This window comes from Glycine max, chromosome 16, assembly GCF_000004515.6.
Source record: "Glycine max cultivar Williams 82 chromosome 16, Glycine_max_v4.0, whole genome shotgun sequence".
Taxonomy (NCBI): domain Eukaryota; kingdom Viridiplantae; phylum Streptophyta; class Magnoliopsida; order Fabales; family Fabaceae; genus Glycine; species Glycine max.
In genome coordinates this window covers 28,975,599-28,994,025 of record NC_038252.2, presented here as the reverse complement: position 1 = coordinate 28,994,025, position 18,427 = coordinate 28,975,599, and the positions used below count along the sequence as shown (strand labels likewise).

Genomic DNA, 18,427 nt, shown 5'->3' with positions numbered 1-18,427 from the left:
TTTAGTCCTTTCCTCCAACTTCGTCCCTTAAAGGATTTGTAGAGCACAAATTTTTTTTCAAAAATATACTTTACTAATTAATTTAAAATTAATGGTGCAAGCAAAAGTCAAACTTATCATTTTGTGTTACTAGCATGATGCTCTAATCAACTCAATTAATAGATCAATTATGTTATAAAATAAATAATATTACTATATATAACACTAAAATTTTTAATGTATATTTAATGCATATGTAAATTTAAATAATAAATTTTATAACAATTAATTTTGATATAACTCATGAATTAGCTCATCCTTATGTTTTTTTATAAATAAAAAACATTTAATTTTAAAAAAATTAATTTATTAATAAAATAAAAAAGTATTAGGCGACAGCAACAAAAGTACAAAGCCAAAAGTGAAAAAGAAATATAAATTGTTTATTTTTTTTAAAATAATGATAAATATAGTAACAATTAAAAACCACCATCATTCATGAATAAAAGCCACTAAAATTCACTATCCTAACCGCATAAACTTAATTGGACAGTAAGGACCAAATTGATACGTTCTAAAATAATTTGAGAATTAAATTAAACCTTTTAAAAATTTAATGTCAGATTGAAACTGTTAATATAATTTGGGGATCAAATTAATAATTAAGCTTAATAATTGTCCAAAAATTAAGAAAAGTACAAGTCACAATTAGCTAACAATGTAAAAAAAGCTCTATACTAACGCGTTCTAATTAACTTGCATTCTAACATACGTGACAAAGAATGTGATTGCCATTTCGTCACAATAAAAATCATATCAGAATAATAAATTGTTCTTCATATTTTTGCAATTACTTTTAAAATCAATTCAGAATTATAACTTGCATTAGATGAATTTTTGTCAATCAGTATTTCGATAATAAAATGAGGTCCTCTTTGCTCTTCGAAACCTCTTTTCCACAAGGACATTATTTGATCCGATTTCTTTGACAATAATAGCAGAAATTTTTAACCTAAAAGACAACTTTACAAATTAGAGGTTGATAAACAAATTCAAGAGCTTTTAATAACATCAAAAGAAAAAATAAGTTTCCATAGATTCAGTTAATAGCAACTTTAAATAGAGAGTTTCCTCTAATTACTTGAATCAGTTCTACTATATGTGCAAAGTCTAGTATGCCTTTTCTTCCGAACCAGCCAGAGTGAGTTGTTCTAACAGAGGTGAACGAACATATACAAAACAGGTGTTCTAACTGGTAGGTGCATTCATTTACATTGTAAAGATTCTATGGGCATAACTTTGCCCCTACATGTTTGGTTGTAGTTTGGTCGTTTAGCCCTCCTGAGTACCCCAAAAAAAAAAAAAAACAGGTGCTTTTACACTCGGACATTACTTGAAAGGTAATCAACTTGTCTCTCATTGATGATATGATGCTTGCATAACGTAATTATCATCCCTTAACACTCTTCGCCTTCCTCTTAGTCTCTAAGAGTGAAGATAGAAGATCACATTTCTTCTTGATTTGTTTCAATTCCTCCTCTAAGTCCACAACCTATTTTACATCAGCAGCACTAAAAACAAATTAGAACACAACGACTATTTTAATCAAAATCATCAAACTTTGTTATTTGACTAATATTACCGTCTGTTTCAATTCTGTCTCCTTTTCCCTGTACTCCTCACACCTGCAGAAAAGGGTTTCAGTGGGATCGCATTTGATAATATAACGGGTAAACAAGAAGCAGCCCAGGCATCTCAAGCATATATATACACCAAAGTGATTGTCATGTTAACCTTGCATTGCCAAAAGTTTGTAAGAATTATACAAAGGTCTGCATGTCATGTCATAAGTATTAATGATTATTATTTGGAGCGTATTGAATAGTAAAATTAAGATATTGCAATGAAGTAGAAAATCTTGGATTTGAGCGAAATTTCAGGTATAAGATAGCAGGATATAAATATCCTATCCAACAAAGTATTAAAGTTGAGAACCATGCTATTCCTGAATCCTGGTATACAAAATTAGGAATGTTCTGATGTAAACCATTGTCAACGGAACCTAACCCATATACATGCAAAATTATTGAAGAGAATAATAAACAAGTAGAGTACAAGAGATTACATCCAAAAACAAAAAATAAGAAGATAACAGAACCAAGGTGGCTAAAAATTACACATCCTTGTCACAGTAGGTCAATATGCTTTTGTTTAATGTACAACAAACGGATCACAGGGAAAATGGTTGATCAAGCATTACATTGAAGGAAATAGTATAACTAGTATACAGATGAAAATGACAAATAGTTAATTTGTCTTAAAGGCAATTAAAAAAAACGATTTACCTCTCGAAAAGTTTTATGTTTTCTGCACAGATTTCATCAGGAGATACAGACACTGGAGTTTCTAGCATCGTACCCTGTGAGAAAAAATACACGCTCAAGAACCCCAAATTGTTGCATACTTAAGAAAATAAAATAGAAATATTTTGTTCAATGGCTGCATAGTCAATGGTGTTTCTTGTGTACCATTCAACTGGTGCATACAAACCATACAGTCCTAATAGTAAAAAGATAGTGCCGAGCAGAAGTGTTACTGTTGATGATGAGAGCAAAGGTTGAGTTGGGAGACTATAACCGGAAAGTAATAAAGTGACTACCAATTCTACTTGATATGCAATCTAAAAATTGTGCAGAAACAATTCAGATTCAGTCACAGTCCTCAGATAACTAGACAACCACCTAGATGTTCAAAGACTGTACATCTATTCCTGATTTTACAATGACTGAAGGGGAACATGGTGCATCTAGCTCTAACAGAACTAGTGTCTCTTGAGCAATCAATCAAGGAATATGAACGCAAAGCAGCAATGGAGGAAGAATTAAGGGCTATGGAAGAACCACAGATGAGAGCCAGCCATATTGATATTACCTCGCAACAAAAGGTCTATTGGAGTGAAATGGGTCTACAGAGTGAAGGTAATATCAAGTGGAGAAGCTGCAAATTGCAAGGCTAAGCTGATTGCAAAGGGGTTCTTGCAAAACGTTGGTTCAGATAACAGTGAAGTGATTGCACCTGTGGCCAGAATTGAAACCATCAAACTAGAGGTTGCTACAGCCCTATTTAGAGGCTGGTCATAACATCAATTTGATGTAAATCAACCTCCTTGATTTTGAAGTGACACTGACTGGACAAGAAAACAAGGTGTAAATTAAAGAAGGCTTTTCCTATTGGGTTTCAACAAGTGTAGAGCAAATATGGAGTATATGAGAGCTACTGCAGGCGATCCAATAGTTGTTTGCATGTAGATGACTTACTGGTTACTAGGAGTAATGTAATGAGTTTAAAAGGAGAATAATGTTGGAGTTTTAAATGACTGATCTTGGATTATTATCCTATTTTTTGCACAAGGAATTTGTCACTACAAGTGATGGAATTTATATGCATTAAAAGAGGTATACAACTTACACTGAAAAGATTTCACATGTTGGATTGAAAATTCTACTCAAACACCATTGTGGTACGAAGTTGGAGAAACAAGGGACAAGTTGGTAAACGCAACCTTGTGCAAGCTGATTGTTGCTCCTTGAGATTTTTGTTTAGCAGCAGGTCTGACATAGCTTATAGAGTAGGGTTAATTAGTAGACTTATGAATCATCCAAGGCTGTCTCACTTGCTTGCAGCTAAGAGGATACTAAGATATGTGAAAGGATTTTGGGACTATGGGTTCTCAAACCATGGCAAAAATGTTTCTGGTGAAATATTTGGTAACTATGACTCAGTGATGATAAAATTAACAGAAAGAGTACAGCAAGGTATGTGTTTCAGATGTGTGGAGCATTTATTTCATGGTGTTCAAAGGAGTTGGTGGTGGGACTGTTCTCATGTGAGAATACGTTGAAGCCTCAATGAGAGCTTGTCAAGCCTTGTGGCTTGAGAACTTGATGTCAGAAATGAAGATTAGAAGGGAAGAGCCTTTGAAAATGCCAATAAACAAGCAATAAAGTCAACTATAAGCTTAGCTAAGCACCCTTTTGCTCATGGAAGGAGCAAGAATATTGAAACAAAATTCCACTTCCTCAAAAAGGGAAGTTGGAGTTGAAAAATTGCAATACCAATGAGTAGTTGGCTGATTTTTAACAAAATCTCTTAATACTGATCGATTCAAGCTAATAAGAGACACCATAGGGGTGCTGTCTATTGCTAATCTAAATTACACGGAAGTGTTGTATATAATTCAGTTAGTGGTTATATGTTAGTGAATTGTTAACAAACTACTTGTAAATGTGTACCATAAATAGTGATGCTCTGTATATGTGATAAAAAGAAGTAAGAAATAAAATTTTCTATTCAATACCATATCTCTTATCTTGTTCTCTCTCTTTTCTTCTCTGTTCATGTAAGTGATCTCATTCATTCTGAGTATATGCTCTAACAAATAATGATCATATTTCATTCCACATACAGAAGCAAGTATGATTTCAGGCCATGCATCAGAAAAATACAATCTTTTGCAGATTACGACAATGACTTACAAGCTGCTCACGACTCGAACCTTGCATGCCAATCACTGCAAGACCCACAATTGGCTGACTCAGGTCGCTTTGATGCTCAGCTACCAAGCTAGTATCCTGTTGATCAGCAAGCAACTGATTCTGTGGATTAATTGAATGTTGAGCTGATTTTCGAATGTGGGCTTCTTTTACTACATTTTTTTGTGACTTGAAATTTAGTGGCTGATATCCAATCAAGTGACAGTGATCTCTCCTGTTTAGTCCAAAACAAATTTCACCAAATCAAACCCTGTCAACCCCATAATGTTGATGTTATGGAAAAGATGTATCAGGAAGCACTAATCAACTTTTCATTTGAAACAAAAATTAATTACAGGTAATTGCACAAAAATAATGCAGCAGAGGACAATGCTTCTGCTAATCTATATTTACTACGATTCTCATTCTAGCAAATTCTGTTTGCCTTTATGCTTGAAACTTGTGGCCAGTAAGTATAAATAAGGATCTACAATGGCAAATATAATCAACTTTCACGGCTAACTTAATCCACTGTGTTCTTTTAATGTATAGGGCCCCTGTTGTGAAGCAAAAGTAGCTACCCACTTATTGGAATGCATACAGCTTCCGGCTGCAGTTATTTACTTTTAAAGAAATTGCAACTTGAACTAAAGAGTAAAACTCCAAGGAATATTAATAGAAAATCAAAATCGAAAGCATCAATTGCAATCATCTTTTCAAATAAAACCAGAGTCGATAAGCTTGTTAGCTAACACATGAACAATCATTAGGACAATTTATTGATGGGTGCAAGTGAATTAAGAAATTAAGAAATATACAGCATTAAGGAGAAGATCCACGATCGTTTTTAGGAATTGACTCGTATGAAGGCTCGTCAGCTGTGAACTGAACTCAGATCTACCACGCTCAACACTAAATTGGTGTCAGAAATCTTACTATGAGTCAAACCCTAGCAGATTTGCTTGCTTCGGTTGGAGATCCAATTAAACCTCAAGAACACATTGATGTGATTTTTGAAGATTTGCCTCTGGAGTATGACTCAGTTATTTTGGTGATTGAAAGCAAATTCAAACCATTGCTGATTGAAGAGGTTGAAGCTCTTCTCCTTCCGCATCATCTCAACAAATACCACAAAAAGCTGGTCTCTAAGTCCACGACTAATAATCTCACCGAAGCGGTGAATACATCTTCATTGTCGCCGTCGCAGTCCAATTCCTCTATATTGCTCAACTTCATGGATCTCAGAGTTCTGAGATTGATACTTCTAGCTATGGATTTCATGGTTCAGGACATGGAGGTTTTTGCAGTGCCTGCAATGGTCGTGGTGGCCAATATTCCAATATCCAATGCCAAGTCTGCTTCAAGTAAAATACAACCCATTTATTCTAGGTATTTGCGGTATTTGCGTGGAGGCTAATAAGAGACAGACTGCCGACAAGACAAAATTTGCGGAGGAGACAAGTACAGCTCACAGATATACTATGTCCTTTCTTCAAAATTCAAGAGGAGGGTGCATCCCATTTATTCTTCCACTGTAGTAAAATACAACCCATTTGGTGGGAAACTATGACATGGCTGCACATTAAAGGTGTTTTCCCATTAAGTTCAAAGCAGCATTTCCTTCAACATTTGGGTGTTCAAGCTGCCGGAGTAAGGATTAACAGATGGCAATACTGGTGGTTAGCATTAACATGGTCCATTTGGAAGCTTAGAAACAGCATAGTGTTTTCTAATGCAACTTTCAATGCTAATAAACTGTTTGAAGATGCAACATTCCTACTTTGGTCTTGGCTTAGGAGTTTTGAGAAAGATTTCACAGTCCATTTTAATCAATGGTCAAGTAGCTTTACACAAAGTTTTATGTATCATCAGAGGATTGCATAGTTACGAGCCTAATACATGTAAATTTCATATGCAAACTGTATCCATAGATTGGTTCCCTTTCAGAATATGAATGTCTGATTGTGGAACCATTTGTATGGTACTTTTATGTATTATCAGTACCTCTGGTACTCCATTCTATATCTATAATACTATCTTTGCTGATAAAAAAAAAAGTCTGCTTCAAGTATGGGCATATTGCTATGAATTGTTATCATTGATTTGATCAAGCCTATCAACCTACAATGCCTCAGTCTTTCCAAGGCTTTCAGAGTTTTCAAAATTTCAACAATAATTCACCATTTCCTCCAAACAATTATACACTGCCAAACCAGCTAATGTCTCCAACTTTGCCTCTCTTTCCTGTAATCTGCAACATACTCAGCCATGCCCTCAGTTCCAACATCAACCTAGTGCTATGATCACTGATGCCACTCTAGTCTCCTATGGTGCTTGGTGCCTCCTTCCATGTTAATGGTGATTCTCAAAATATCCCAGCAGCTGAGTCCATTGGAAGGTCCAGGTCAGATATTCATTGGTAATGGCCAAGGTTTGGCTATTCATTCTTTGGGTTCCTCTCAATTTACTTTTCTAAACTCATGAGAGTGAAGAGGAGGGGGGGTGGGGTGAATATTGTACTTAGAGCAGTCTATTACTGCATCTCTTGGGTGTTAGTGAGCGAGTGATCTTGACAGCTGTCTTAAGCTTAGAGGTAGTTAGTTAGTTGTAACTAACCTCTGTATAAATACCTATCAGTTGTACAGTTACTATTGGGAATGAAATCATTTTTCAATTCTTCTTCTCTAAACTCTCACTGAATCATTAACAATGTCAAATATCCATATAAAGAAATTCAACACTAAAGTATGTACAAAATTCGTAGAAACCAAAAAATATAATTCTACAACAAAATAAAAGAAAACTGTTCAAGACAAACTATGTAATACAGTAACAAACCAGTAATCCATTGTCATTTGTTTCAGCTTGTTTTCCAACCGAATGAACAGCACCGATCTCTCAAAATCCTGCTTGTCATGCGCTGGTTCTATGAAATTGGCTTCAAGAACCCCTAAATATGTACCAGTAAATTAAAAAACCTGGGAAGGAGTAAAGCATATGCAGAGAAAATGTGTAGAAGAAGAATAAAATTATACCAACAACACAACGCCCTTTTGAAGAACCATCAGCTACTACTTTCCAAAAGGGCTGCAGCCTCACAAAAAGGTTAACCACATCAGAATTATAATTGGGAGCAAATAATACATTTAGAAACAAATTCCTATTGCACTACTACCAATAAAGAAATGTGTAGGTCCCTAAACTTCCATGTTTCAATTGACATTCTAAATGTTCAAATTAGAGTTTTAGAGAGGGGGGAGAGGAGATCAAAGAGATCGAACACACCAAGTTTGTAGACATGACTTTATGTAATGTGTTACAATATGATGCAATACATAAAAAACTAACCTTATTTCTATTATCAATACTAGATCATAATTAATAGGCTTAAATATGTTTCTCGTTTCTGTGAGTCAGAGTTTTTTTCATTTTTTGGTGCCTGTAAGTTCATTTTTTTAATTTTAGTTCTCCTATATGATATTTTGCTCATTTTTTATTCCTGTAAGTTTACATTTTTTCAATTTTGATTCTTGTAAGATTCTAATTTTTTCATTTATAGTTCCCATAAGTTTGCGCTTACAGGGACCAAATTGGAAAACACAAACTTATAGGGACTAAAATGAGCAAAATATCTTGCAGGGATCAAAATTGAAAAAGCGCAAACTTACAAGAACTAAAATTAGAAAAATAAACTTTCAGAGACCAAATATGAAAAAATGCTAACTTACAAGGACCAAACACATATTTAAGCCTAAATAATAAACCAAACTAAATAAGGAAACAAATTATGAGATAGTAAGGAAATATAGAAACTAATCCTAGGAAATAAAAAGAAATATGGAAAGTAATCCTAAAAGATAATCTAAAATACTCTAAATTATTCTAAAATATAAGGGATGGAAAGTAATCCTAAAAGATAATCTAAAAAACTACATATATCTTCCCTATTTTTATGTGCTGACCATACACATAGTTCTCTTAAAAATAACAAAGCAACGTGCAAGGGAGTAGGTGTAACTTTTCAATTGAGAAGGGTATAAATGTATTAAGCACCAACCTCAAGGGAGGTAAATGTAATTATTATCCCTTATATTTTAGAATAATTTAGAGTATTTTAGATTATCTTTTAGGATTACTTTCCATATTTCTTTTTATTTCCTAGGATTAGTTTCTATATTTCCTTACTATCTCATAATTTGTTTCCTTATTTAGTTTGGTTTATTATTTAGGCTTAAATATGTGTTTGGTCCTAAAAGATAATCTAAAATACTCTAAATTATTCTAAAATAATAAATAAAATAAGCGGCAGGTAAAAAATTCAGTAAAAAAAAGGTGCAAGTGTAATTAGCACTCAATTCAAGGGAGAGGTCAATGTAATTATCCCTAAGTACAATTAAAATAAGATTGGATATTTTTCATATATTACACTCCCCCTCAAGCTGAAGCTTATTAATCTTTATGTTTGATACAAATAAACCCTTTAAATATATGGCTCACCAGATATGGATGGAATTATCAACATGCAAGAGAGGTTGTTGGCATGAGTCACCACTGAGATAGGGGAAATTACCATTAGCATGTATCACAATAGGAGGATGGAAGAATAATGAATTACAGCCAATTCATTATAAATATTGATGAAAAGAAGTCCCCGAAGTGATCATTTGATGAAAAGAAAACATTACGACAAACATTGGATGGTTTGCAATGGAAATAATGACATATTTGGTTTTATGCCAGGGAGATCTACAAGAGAGTCTTACATATGTTTTTCGTTGACTTGGAAAAAGCTTATGACCGTATCTGATACCTCTAGATGGGATAAGCCCTTCAAGGTTTATCAGCAAAGGCCCAAATCCAATTAAGTGTTAGCAGCACTGGCGTTTATGCCTGAAGGGTAGAAGGGGAAATTGTAATTAGCTTGGTTAGTAAGTGGGGGGCGGTGTGTGCATTATGTTATAAAGGATACTGTAATAATCATTGGGGATCATCTTTGGGATCAGTTAGGGGAATTTGGAGCAGAGAGGTTCTCTCTCTTGCTTGGGGGAGCCTTGGCTCTCAGTTATCTCTCACTTCTTTCTTTCTTTTCTATCATTCTTACCTTGTTTTGCAGGCACCATTGATACAAAACGTATCAGTATCCCAAGAGATATGTTCTGGAAGACTTTGGAGAAAAAAGGTGTGCCCATGGCTTATATCCGAACCATTCAAGACATGTATGAAGGGCTACTAGAGTGAGAATTCCAAGAGGTGAAACTAAGGACTTTCCTATTGGGATAGGATTACATCAAGGTTCAGCCTTAAGTCCTTACTTGTTTAACCTAGTCTTGGATGTGCTTATCAAGGACATACAAAAGGTTATCCCTAATAGCATGCATTTTGCTGATGATACAGTCTAAAGGCAGACTTTGACAACAAAAGGTTTTTGCTTAAATAGGAGTAGGACAGAGTATATGCAATGCAATTTTAGCAATAGACAAGAGGATTTTGGCTCAAAAGTAAAATTGGGAGAGGATGTCATACCACAGGTTTCAAAGTTTAAATATCTGGGATCAATCATATAAGATGATGGTGAAATTGATGAGGATGTCACACATAGGATACAAGCAGGATAGCAAGCATCAAGGTTTATTTGTGATCGCAAAGCACCAACCATACTCAAAAGCAAGTTTTATGGTACAATTATATGTCTAACTATAGTATATGGTTGTAAATGTTGGGCTTTAAAGGGAAACATGAGAGAAAAGCGGGAGTAGTAGAAATGAGAATGTTAAGATGAATGTATGATCATATAAGAAAAGATAGAATACGAAATGACGTTATATGAGAAAAGGTGGTTTGGGCGAAGGCCACAAGAGGCGCCAGTTAGAAGAGTAGACCGTAAGATTTTTAGCCTGGAGAAAAGGAGAAGAGGGTGACTGAAAAGGATGTTGGAGGAAATAATCAAGGGAGATCTTAGACTTAATAATATTTTTGAAACTTTGCTTTTTAACCGTGCCAAACGGCGTCGTGTGATTCATGTAGCCGACCTCACATAGTGGGATAAGGCTTTGTTGTAGTTGTTGTAGCTTATATGGCATGTACTATATATTTTAAATTCTCAAAAAAGGATAAAAATTACACAAAATTCAAGGCATTCATAATTAACAATAAAAAGTCATGGGCACCTTAAGCAAAACCCACAAGTTAATACAAAGTTAAATCAAATACAAGCTTCCTAGTTGTTGCCCTAACTAATAACAAGTGGCAACAGTTGTCACAAAAATAGTCAGCCAAACAAGCCCTAGTGTTTCAAGGGCTTTAGTGAAATGAAGAGATAGTGCCACTATCCCGTCCTCTGAAGCCACTATTTCATTTACAACGGACACCACACTTTGCTTTGCTATGGCAGCACCTCTGCTACATGGCGATAGGCGCTATTTAAAACCCTATCCAAGATATATCAAATTATTTCAGGAAAAAAATAAGATACTATTGAATACTTCTCATATTCTAACACCGAATAATCAAAGTTTTTTTAGGAAAAAAATTGAAAAAAAAAAGAAGCTAAAATAGAAAATGAGATTCAATTGTCTTAGAATGTGGGTTTTGGGCCTAACTCAATCCCAAAAACTAACTCAAAGGCTAAGGGTTGTCCCCCACTTATATACTCTATCTTGACATTAACTCTCTAATATGGGACGGATTTTTCCCAATATACCCTCTCACACCCAGCACTTTGGAGCTTGGTACATGGATAATATGGTTTGTGGCCCGCTTAATGAATCTAGCATAGGCTCTAACTCTGATACCATCTCAGAAAGTGAGTTTAGGCCTAACTCAATCTCAAAAGCTAACTCAAAGGGTGAGGGTGCCCCCCAGTTATATATTTGAGCCTAATTCAACCCCTAAAGTTAGCTCAAAGGGTAAGTGCAACAGTTATTCAACTACTCACACTAAGTAGTTATAGATATTTTGTTCTGTTATGACAGCTGTTATGATAGTTGTCTTAACATCTAAGTCTATATAAAGTCATTAATATACTCTTTACTTGGTTAATGAAAATCCCTATTTACATCTACTTAGAAATATATTAAATTGCACATGGAAATTCAATATTGAGCATTTCACACATTTATATCTAAAACTGGTGGTTTGCTGAATGAGAATATAAACAAAATGAAGATACTTGAAAAACCAACTGAAATAAACATTATTTGAGATAAGACATTTCAAGCATTCATTACATACCTTGATTAGGCGATTTTTGTGGTACACATTAAATCCAGTAACCTTAATTTCTGCAGCCTCCTTTATAAATCCAATGGTTGTCTTTGTCTCCGCTATAGCCTATAACATACCAAATTCATTAGTTTGAAAATCTAAGAAAAAAATCATATTCAAATGTCCACGAGTGATGATTGAATAAACAGTTATTTATAAAACATTATCTCTTTTTGTGATACTGATACGGAAGAAAATCAATAGAAGAAAGAAAAAGATACACTCAAGAAATGAAGGGGAAAACAAGGAAAAAAATGCAAATCTTCAAGGGTCTGCTTTTCCTAATCCTTTCAGCCTTCTCTCTCTGTCAACTTATCAAATATCCATTATCCTCCACTCTTGCTGTAATGCTAGTCTCCCACACACTCAGCAGATTTTGATAACCATCTATCACATATAAATCTAACACTCCCCCTCAAGCTGAAACATATAAATTGTATGCTCCAAGCTTGGAACTTATGAACTAGATTCGAGGCCCTCTCTAAGATTTGGTCAAATTATCTGCATGCTGATCATTTGAGCTGACAAATTGAGTACTAATCTCCTTAGACAGAAGCTTTTATTTGACAAAATGACAGTCAATTTCTATAGGTTTAGTTCTTTCATGAAACACGGGATTAGAAGCAATACGGAGAGCTACCTCAATACAACTTCATTTGTTTGACTTCACAAAACTTCAACTCTTGAAGTTCTTTTATACATACTAACTCACAAGTGGTTGTGGCCATAGCTCTATATTCTGCTTCTGCACTAGACCGAGCAAATGGTGTTTTGCTTCTTACTCTTACAAGAGATAATATTGCCTCCAATGGTTACACAATATCCAGTAGTACCTTCTGTCTATGGAGCATCCAGCTCAATCAGCATAACAATACCCAGAGAGTTGGGTATTTCCTTTATCCTCATATAACAATTCTTGTCCTGGAGCTTTTTTAATATACTTGAGAATGCGAATCACAACATTCCAATGACCAACATGAGGAGCCTGCATGAATTGACTAACCACACTGACCGCAAAAGAGATGTCAGGTCTTGTAATTGTGAGATAAATGAGCTTTCCAACCAGTGTTTTATATCTTTCTGAATCCGACTATGGTTCACCTTGATAAGGTGCTGATTGAATAAACATTGTTATTTATAAAACATTAACTCTTTTTGCGATACTGATAAATCAATAAAAGAAAGAAAAAGATACATTCAAGAAATGAAGGGGAAAACAGGGAAAAAAATGCAAATCTTCAAGGGTCTACTTTTCCTAATCCTTTCAGCCTTCTCTCTCTGTCAACTTATCAAATATCCATTATCCTCCACTCTTGCATGAATTGACTAACCACACTAACCGCAAAAGAGATGTCAGGTCTTGTAATTGTGAAATAAATGAGCTTTCCAACCAGTCTTTTATATCTTTCTGAATCCGACTATGGTTCACCTTGATCTGTCATTAACTTTTGATTTGGGTCCATAGGACTATTAATGGGTTTACAATTAGTCATGCCTGTTTCTTCTAAAATATCAAGAGTATACTTCCTTTGTGAGACCACAATGCCTTCCTTTGACTGAGCTACCTCAATACCAAGAAAGTATTTAAGACTTCCAAGGTCTTTAGTCTGAAAATGACTAGACAAGTACTTTTTTAGTTGAGAAATTTTAGTTGTATCATTTCCTATGATAACTATGTCATCCACATAGACAACAATATAGACACATTTCCCAAGAGATGTATGGCAATAAAAAATTGAATTATCTACTTCACTTAGTTTCAGCCCAAGACTTTGAATAAATTTTCCAAACCAAGCTCATGGAGATTGCTTGGGCTCGTAGAGGGACCGCCAAAGCTTACAAACTAGACCAGACTCCCCCTGAGCAACAAATCCAGGCGGTTGCTCCTTGTAAATTTCCTCATCTAGTAACCATGAAGAAAGGCATTTTTAATATCCAGCTAATATAGGGGCCAATGAACCAATAGCAGCCACGGAAAAGAGGAGCCAAGTAGTAGTGATTTTGGACATGAGAGAAAGTATCACCATAGTGAAGACCCTATATCTGGATGTATCCTTTGGCCACTAATCGAGCCTTAAGACAATCAACTTCACCATTAGGACCAACTTTAATAGCATATACCCATCTACAACCAACCGCCTTCTTCCTAGGAGGAAAAGGAACCAACTCTCATGTACCACTATGTTCAAGAGCCTGCATTTCAACAATCATGACTTGTTGCCGTTCAGGATGGTCAAAAGAAGATAAAGAGGAAACAAAAGAGAAATATATAAGAGATAAATGATGATAACTCAGAAAATCATAAATAGGATGAGGATTTCGAGTAGACCGAATACCTTTCCTAAGAGCAATGGACCACCCTAAGTCATCATCATGAGGAGGTCATGAAGGACAAGGATTCATCGTAGGGGAAGCTAATGGAGAAGGACATGAATCAGAAGACTCTTCATGTAATGTAAGACTAGTTCCTTATGCCTTGTGTTGGGATATCAAAAGAGGTGATGAAGATAACTCGACTAGACGATTGGTTGGAGGGAGAGAATGATTGATGTGAAACCTTGCTTGGCACTGAGTAGTTGCCAAAACCTTGTGACGGACCGAAATTAGGCTTTGTCAATGGAGCTTGGGTGATGTTAATCGCCAACGAGTTAGCAAGCTTCTTGTGAAACTTTTGCAATTGAGACTCAAGCGCAAGTAGCAATGCTTCAACCTCTTCGATAGGAAAGGTTCAAACTTGCTCTCGATGACAGTGATCACAAAGCTATAATCTTGTGGAAGTTCTTCAAGAATCACATCAATGTGTTCTTGGAGTGATATCAGATCTCCAACAGAGGCAAAAGCATCAACTAAAGTTTTGATGCGAAGGAGAAACTCAAGCATGGTGTTATCTTCAAGATTCGTTGTGCGCAACTCTGTTTGAAGCTATCGAGCCTTCCTGCGGGTTTGTTTATGAAATACTCATGAATTTTCTCCCGAACTTGATAAAAGTGATTATTTCCAAGAACACGAGATAAAATTGACAAAGAGAGCATCGATTGAAGCCATGTCAATAGGACTTGATATTGTCGTTCCCAAACACAATATGCATGGTTTTCATTTCTTGCTTCATAATCAGCCTTCGTGAGAATTTTGCGGAAGTCAAAGGATTTGCAACAAATCTCTGAAGCCGATGAGATTTGACCACCAGTTATACTTGTTGCCTCCATAGCAGAAAGTTTGAATCATCAAGTTTCTCGAGGATTGGATGGAAAGAGGGAGAGGAAGAGGAGGGAACAAAATTGGATTAAGTTGTGGAAGAATTGGTTTCAGCCATTGTTGATTGCTTTGAAGCTCTGGATCGTCATTGAGCTCTAGATACCATAATAGAATAACTAGATAAGAACAAAGAAAAAGATCTCTTGATATTATTTCCCACTTAATCAAGAAGTACAGTTAGGTGTATACAGTGTCCTGTTGTTTCAATGATAGTTGGCACTAGCTTAACTACTTAATAACTAAACTAACTAACCAAGGTTGAAGTTGAGTAACTTCACCTTTACAATATACTCTAATAGTTTTGGTTGTCATATACATGTTCTTCATACCAATAATGCTAAAGAATACTTTTATACACCATTTACTACTTTCATGAATGAAAATGGCATATTGCATCAATCTTCTTGCATTGTCCCTCCAAAACAAAATGGAGTTGTTTAGCTTAAAAATTGTCATCTTATGGAGGTTGTCTGAGCCCTATTGTTTGTGACAAAGCTTCAGAATTTTTTTGGATAGATGCAGTCCTTAATGCTACATATTAATTTTTTGTATGTCATCTTTTGTATTAAATGTTGAAATTCCCATTGTTTCCTTTTTCCTTATCAATCTCTGTTCCCCTTACCCCATAAAATATTTGGTTGAACATGTTTTGTGTATGATGGTTGTCCCCAAGTAATCAAGTTGGACTCAAAGTCATTGAAATGTGTGTTCTCATGTTACTCTAGGACCCATAAAGGGTATTGTTGCTTTCCTTCGGACCTTGGTTGACACCTCATTTTTGCATGTGACTTTTGTTGAAGATTTTCATTTTTTGTAGAGTTTGAATCCTTTGTGCCTATGTATGAGTCGGGTGATTCTCTCTTAAATTACAATCTTATCGACTTTGTTCCTCTGACTCCTCTTGATACAGATTTCCAGTTCTTTGAGTAGACATTCTTGTCATCCCAAACAGATGTCACTTGAAGGTCCACCAGAGGATACTCAACCTCTATTAGTACCTCTCCAGCTTCTGCAAATACTCAACAGATGTCACATTTGTAAATGTACTTATCCTATTTCTTCAAATGTCTTTTGCTCATTTGTCACACACCTCTAAGTCTTTTGTTGTTGACCTAGATTCTATTTCTATCCCTAAATATCTTTCAGATGCCCTTAGTCATGGTGGCTCAAGACAAGAAATGGAGGAGAATATGATGGCTCCTGAGAAATGAAATTTAGGATTTTATTTCCCACCCTGCAAGGAAGCAAGCTATTCGTTGCAAGTGGGTTTATACTATCAAGATGAACCCTAATGGCTTTGTGGCCCGTTTAAAGGCTCACCAATTGGAAATGCCTACTATTGAGGTTGAAGGTTGGGAGCAATAGAGAATCAAAGGACGCTACACAAAGAGGCATCAATTTGCTTCCAACAAGCTCGACCTTCGGAAGGGATGTCCATAGCCAAAGTGGTCGGCATGACCTTAACCACAGAACCATGGTTGGTCAATAGCTGCCCAGATACTTTAACCGACTAATCCTCTCAGCTTTCACATGGGAATAGAGGTATGTTCGTAAATGTCATTGCTAAGCCAAGATCCAAAGGGGTGTCACTGGAAGCACGAAAAGGCAGCCAAACAATGGCAACGGTTGTCAGAGGTAGATGAGTGTTAGGGAGAAATCATCGACAAGTGGATTTGTCGAAAAAATGCACGCGCTGAAAAAAGAGGGTGTATGGTGGTGTGTCTACCAATGAAGGGCAGCACGTCCAACGACAACAGGCAGTAGGTCAAGTGGCATAGGGGTTACTAGAGTACGACAACTCCAATCTCAGAGTCGTGATGGAGAAAAGATGGCATGGCAACGGCCAAATAAGTTTAGTGGGAACATTGAGACGAGCACTATGTGCTTGGGGAAAAAGGCACCCATTGTTTGAGAAAGAAAGACGGAGAATCAAACCCTAAAACACTTCCAGATACCGTATAAGATTTACAGGAATTGTGTGTTATTCCACATGTGCTGATTTTATTTACAATTAGAGAATGAAAAATAATTAAGCATACTATGAATAAGAGTCACTACAAATGAGCCATACAATACTTTCCAACTTTCCCTATATACAATAAATCAAATCAGATCTCTAACATTCTCCAAACTCATTTTCAAACTTAAAGACTTGGGGACCTTTTAGTACTCCTTGGGTATCGAAGTTATCAACTCAAAGAAAGGGATATTCCCATCACAAAAAAAAAGTATGTTTTGGACCTGTTGAATAAGATTGGTTTAGCGGGAGTCAAACCACGTGAAGCCCGTATTGAGTCAAGAGTCAAGCTAATAGTAGATGGAGTTCCATTCTCTAATCCACTGAGATACAAATGAATGGTGGGAAAGTTGAACTATCACTGTTACCAAGCCTAATATTGCCTTTCTAGTAAGAGTTGTAAGTCAATTGATGTCTTCTTCGGCTAACACACAATGGGAGGTACTTATCCGCATTGTTAAGTACTTGAAGAAAGCTCCAAACCAGGGGATTGTATATCAAGATCATGGACATATGCAAGTGGGGGCTTTCTCTGATGTGGATTGGGCAATGTCTCCTACAGTCCGTAAATCTACCACATGCTACTATGTATTTCTTGGAGGTAATTTGATCTCTTGGACGAGATCTAGTGTAGAGGCAGAACATAGGGTTATGGCTCAAAAGATTTGGGAGTTGATATGGGTGACAAATTTTGGAGATGGGATTTGCTAATATTTGTCCTATGAAACTGTGGTGTGACAACCAAGCTACCATATATATCATATCAAATTCAATCTTTCATGAAAGAACAAAGCATGTTGAGGTAGATTGTCACTTCATTCGAGAGAAGGTCCAATAGAATCTTATATCTACCTCTTATGTCAAGACATGCGACCAAATAGCAGATGGGTTTGCAAAAGCTTTGAATGGGTGAAGCATGATTTTATTTAAAACAAGCTGAACATGATTATTTATACTCTAGCTTAAGGGAGAGTGTTAAGAATTGTTAAGAATAAAAGGGTTTTAGCATGTATACGGACTTCCCCAATGTGCTTGTATATATTTAACCTAGTAATATAAAGACGAGGGTAGCTACACATGTAGAATACTTAATTACAGCTTACTTTCTCTTCCTTAAGCTATGAATATTCTCCAAAATTCCACCTTACCCGTGTGAGACATTATGCTACTTCTTTTCTTGGTCCTTCTCTACATACTATAGTATTAGGAGGTTTATCAAAATTTAAAAAATATTATCAGATAAAATATTGCAAGTTTAACATATAAAAACCACTCTGCTGGTTATTGATTACAATTTCTTTATTTAATACTTGGAGCATAAGATCCACACAAACAGGTTTTATGTCAAGCAGACTTATATTCATGTATATCCATACTATGC

At 35.6% G+C, this 18,427-nt stretch overlaps 1 protein-coding gene and 1 long non-coding RNA gene across 2 annotated transcripts in view; both read right to left on the bottom strand.

Annotated features, from left to right (window-relative positions):
- Positions 1-1,045: 1,045 nt before the first annotated feature.
- LOC100781431 (protein MICRORCHIDIA 1) overlaps positions 1,046-18,427 on the bottom strand; it is a 44,417-nt gene continuing 27,035 nt past the window's right edge. Inside the window, exons 12-18 of the mRNA XM_014768878.3 lie at positions 11,742-11,840; positions 7,547-7,598; positions 7,350-7,461; positions 4,515-4,746; positions 2,325-2,398; positions 1,622-1,664; positions 1,046-1,531 (exon numbers count right to left, since the gene is read on the bottom strand). Of these exons, the coding sequence (XP_014624364.2) occupies positions 1,430-1,531; positions 1,622-1,664; positions 2,325-2,398; positions 4,515-4,746; positions 7,350-7,461; positions 7,547-7,598; positions 11,742-11,840 (714 nt within the window). The 3' untranslated portion in view covers positions 1,046-1,429. The remainder of the gene's footprint in view (positions 1,532-1,621; positions 1,665-2,324; positions 2,399-4,514; positions 4,747-7,349; positions 7,462-7,546; positions 7,599-11,741; positions 11,841-18,427) is intronic.
- Positions 8,227-11,728, bottom strand: LOC121173725 (uncharacterized). Its single transcript, XR_005889036.1, has 2 exons — positions 9,275-11,728; positions 8,227-9,062 (listed from the first exon to the last, which is right to left on the bottom strand). It is a non-coding gene; the product is annotated as an uncharacterized lncRNA (long non-coding RNA).